This window comes from Eucalyptus grandis, chromosome 1 (assembly GCF_016545825.1).
Source record: "Eucalyptus grandis isolate ANBG69807.140 chromosome 1, ASM1654582v1, whole genome shotgun sequence".
Taxonomy (NCBI): Eukaryota; Viridiplantae; Streptophyta; class Magnoliopsida; order Myrtales; family Myrtaceae; genus Eucalyptus; species Eucalyptus grandis.
In genome coordinates, this window is record NC_052612.1 from 29,635,952 (window position 1) to 29,639,579 (window position 3,628).

General features: G+C 40.0%; 1 protein-coding gene across 1 annotated transcript; it reads left to right on the forward strand.

The window, feature by feature from the left end:
- Window positions 1-1,423: 1,423 nt before the first annotated feature.
- LOC104438969 (thaumatin-like protein 1b) lies at window positions 1,424-2,447 on the forward strand. The gene is made up of 2 exons (XM_010052110.2): window positions 1,424-1,557; window positions 1,759-2,447. The coding sequence occupies exons 1-2, from the start codon at window positions 1,503-1,505 to the stop codon at window positions 2,445-2,447; spliced, it is 744 nt and encodes a 247-aa protein (XP_010050412.2). The 5' UTR covers window positions 1,424-1,502.
- The last annotated feature ends 1,181 nt before the right edge of the window (window positions 2,448-3,628 follow it).

Sequence of the window (3,628 nt, forward strand, 5' to 3'; positions counted from 1 at the left end):
ATCGATATAGTGTCGTTCGACAGAAATTTTACAATCAGGTGGAATCACCCACACACTAATCACATACCTTTGTTGAATCAACATATCTCCGGTCTCTGATCGATTTTTGATGGTGTCGTAATGACCCTTGCAGATTAGCATGGTCGAGCAGTCGATTTCTGGTCGAATTCTCAAGTCTATTACATTAAAATCCCTTAATGGCTTCACCAAATAGACTAGTCATCTCGCGAGTGATCAGCTCAGAAAATAGAACTATAGGCATGTCGATGAAAAATCCATCTCATTCAATTGAAAACAGAACTTGAAAATTAGGATGTCACACTTATGCACCCTGTCTCTTTATGTTGGTATATACATGAATGAATTATGTGAATATTAACGGGATTTGTTTCTGAAAAGAAACATTATTGTTGGACCATTATGTTATCTCTCATTATTGATCATGTTAAGTATGGGATTGATACTGTGATACATGGAAGGGACTATGTCGAACTAAGGATATACAACCGTCATGATCCTTATAAGTTCTTACTTAATGATGATTTATGATTTGGCCAATTTGAGAAAGGATTTAGCTTATACTTTGCACATTATGATTTATTGTTAAACCTTGAAATTGAAAAATTATTAGGTGCTAAATTCCTATTGGTCATAGAGAGGTGTATTCTAATTATTGTACACCCTCATAAATGGTGTAACTAGAAAAGGCTCTAATTAGAAACTAGTCCTCTCTCAACCCTAGAAAAGAACGGCAGTTTTCTCTCCATCAAGAATGTCACAAAGCCTAAGGGGGTCAAGAGAGAAACCTGTCTCTTCTAAAGACATCTAGAATTGATTTCTTCACAAGAAATCATCATGGATCAAGTTATGCCTGTCGTGTATTATGATACTGTGAAAATCATCTTGTTCTAAGATTTTGGGTATGGTATTTATGCACATGTTAGGGTTTGATTTGCATAGAATTATTGTTTTGATCTTACATTTATGTCTTTCTGTGATTTGCATTTATAGCCAATAGGATTAAAATCATCTCAAATCAAGGGAAGAGTCGACTGATTCTACTTACCCTCTTTGTAGCGCGTCCCCTTAAAAGTAGAAGAGTCTGTAAGTGAGAGAGGTTCGAAAAATCATATCCAAAGTCTAATAACCAGATTTTGGGACTTTTCCCCCCCTTTTTCCCTCTGCTCATAAGTGGTTCTTCTCTCTAGACAACTTTAATTCTCATCCCTACTATTTAAAACCATACCATATAGGTTTGAAGAATCCACGATCTCAAAAATTAATTAGTTACCAATTATTCCTGATTTAGATGACACCAGAAAAGAAAAGGGCATACCGTAAATAATTCAACTCAAGCACTCTATATATAAATCTTACCTCTTTGTTTTTATTCTGTCACCTAAGGTACATTCAAGAAGTCATTTCAGCTTAGCATCCCCGGCATCCTTCATCTCCTCGAATATAAGAGAACGAAGAAAGAAACAGATCTCAAGCTTCCGATCATGGACGCAAGAGGGTCTTTTTACCTCCTCCTGCCTTTCCTAGTCCTCCTCGCAAGTAAGCACGTCGTCTGCATAATCCCTCTATTTTCAACTGTTGCAAACTTCTGCACTCAAATTAAACATTACTATCTTCGGAAACTAGATAAAATCCTAAGTTTCTTTTTGTGTTCCTTTCTGGGATTTGGAAATTTAAGTCCTAGGAGTGAAATAATTAATCTACGTACATCGATTGTATGGCTTGCGTATGTGCTTGCAGGAGGAGCCAGCGCGGCCACGCTGAGGTTCACCAACAAGTGCACATACACCGTCTGGCCCGGGACGCTGACTGGTGGGGGCGGAGGGCAGCTATCCTCAACCGGTTTCGAGCTTGCCCAGGGCGTGTCCTTCACAATCGATAACGTCCCGGACACTTGGTCTGGCCGGGTGTGGGGCCGGACGGGCTGTGCCACCGATGCCTCCAGCAAATTCACCTGCACCACTGCTGACTGCGGCTCTGGCCAGGTGACCTGCAATGGTGCGGGGGCAATCCCGCCAGCCTCCCTGGCAGAGTTCACCTTTGTGCCGGCAGGCACCGGCCAGGACTTCTGCGACATCAGTCTCGTGGACGGCTTCAACCTGCCAATCTCTGCAACCCCAGAGGGCATCGGCAGTGGGGGCAGCACCACCAGCTGCCCAGCCAACATAAACTCCGTGTGTCCACCGGAGCTCGCAGTGAAGGGGCCGGATGGGAACGTCGTGGCGTGTAAGAGCGCGTGCCTGGCGTTCAATGAGCCCCAGTATTGCTGCACCGGGGAATACGGGACGCCAGACAAATGCCCACCGACGAACTACTCGAAGATTTTCAAGGACCAGTGCCCTCAAGCTTATAGCTACGCTTACGACGACAAGAGCAGTACTTTCACTAGTGCCGGCGGGTCTGATTTCCTCATCACATTCTGTCCGTGACGTATTCTCCCTTTTTTCTTTTTCCGGATGTAAAATGGACCATCCTTTTACCAAATAAAAATGTGAGCTCCATGGGTTGTGTCGGTTGGCCTAAACTTATTCGTATCCTCGTTTCTGGACTGAGAGATCAGGCAAAAAGTGTCACTTTCCGTTTGGAGAATTAAAAATCTATTTTCCGAGAAAAAAATAATGGATTTTACGAAAAAGCGTAGGTGATTTTGCATTCAAATGCCAATATAATTTGTGGATTGAGAATTCAGATTGTGAGAAGTCGGACTTATGTTTTGGACATGTTGATTTAGCTATTGTGACTTTGGGTTTTAATAACATATTAGGATAGGCCTTCTGGAAATTGAAATGATAATGACAATTGGCCTTTTATGTAGCACAGGAACAAATAAGGAAAATTAGCAAAAACATTTTAAGCTTGTTATACATATGTCAATATAGTTCTAAACCTTTTAACGTTAATATAGTCATCCCAACCAATTTTGACCAACAATTGTTGTCGTGTGCAACTTTTGAACCTTTTAGAGTTTCTTTTTTCTTTTTTTCCTTTTCTTTTCTTTTTCTATCTTCTTTTTTCTTCTATGTCCCTTCACCAGTCCATGGCCTCATGAGAGCCGGTGGAGATCGTTTGAGGGTGTTGTGGCCCTTGTCTGATGCCCTCACCAACAAAAGCAAGCGAAGGCTCGTGGCCCTTGCATAGATCTAGCAAGAGCTATCATGCTCACCACGTGAGGGCCATGACACCCTCACCAATGGCCCGCAAAGAAAAATAAGAAAAAAAAACGTACAAAGAGTAAGGAAAGGAAAGCAAATGAAAAAAGAAAAGGAAAAAAAAAGAAAAAATTAGATAGATTTTTAAAAAATTACAAAAATTATTCATTTTAGCATTGATCATGCTATAGAGGATGATTGATGTACGTCAGCATTGGCAAATCATCAAAACATTTAAGGGTAAATTTGTCAAATTGAAAAGTTTAGGACCAAATTAATATTCATCTAATAGGTTTACAACTTTCTTGATAATTATGATGGTTCATACAGGTTATTGGATAGTCAATTTCATTTTTTTCAGCTTAAGTTAATGCAATAATTTGTCAAAACATAAAACATAATTAAAGTTTTAAGAACTCATATTAATATCTACATCTACGTGTCAAGATTTATATTTTATA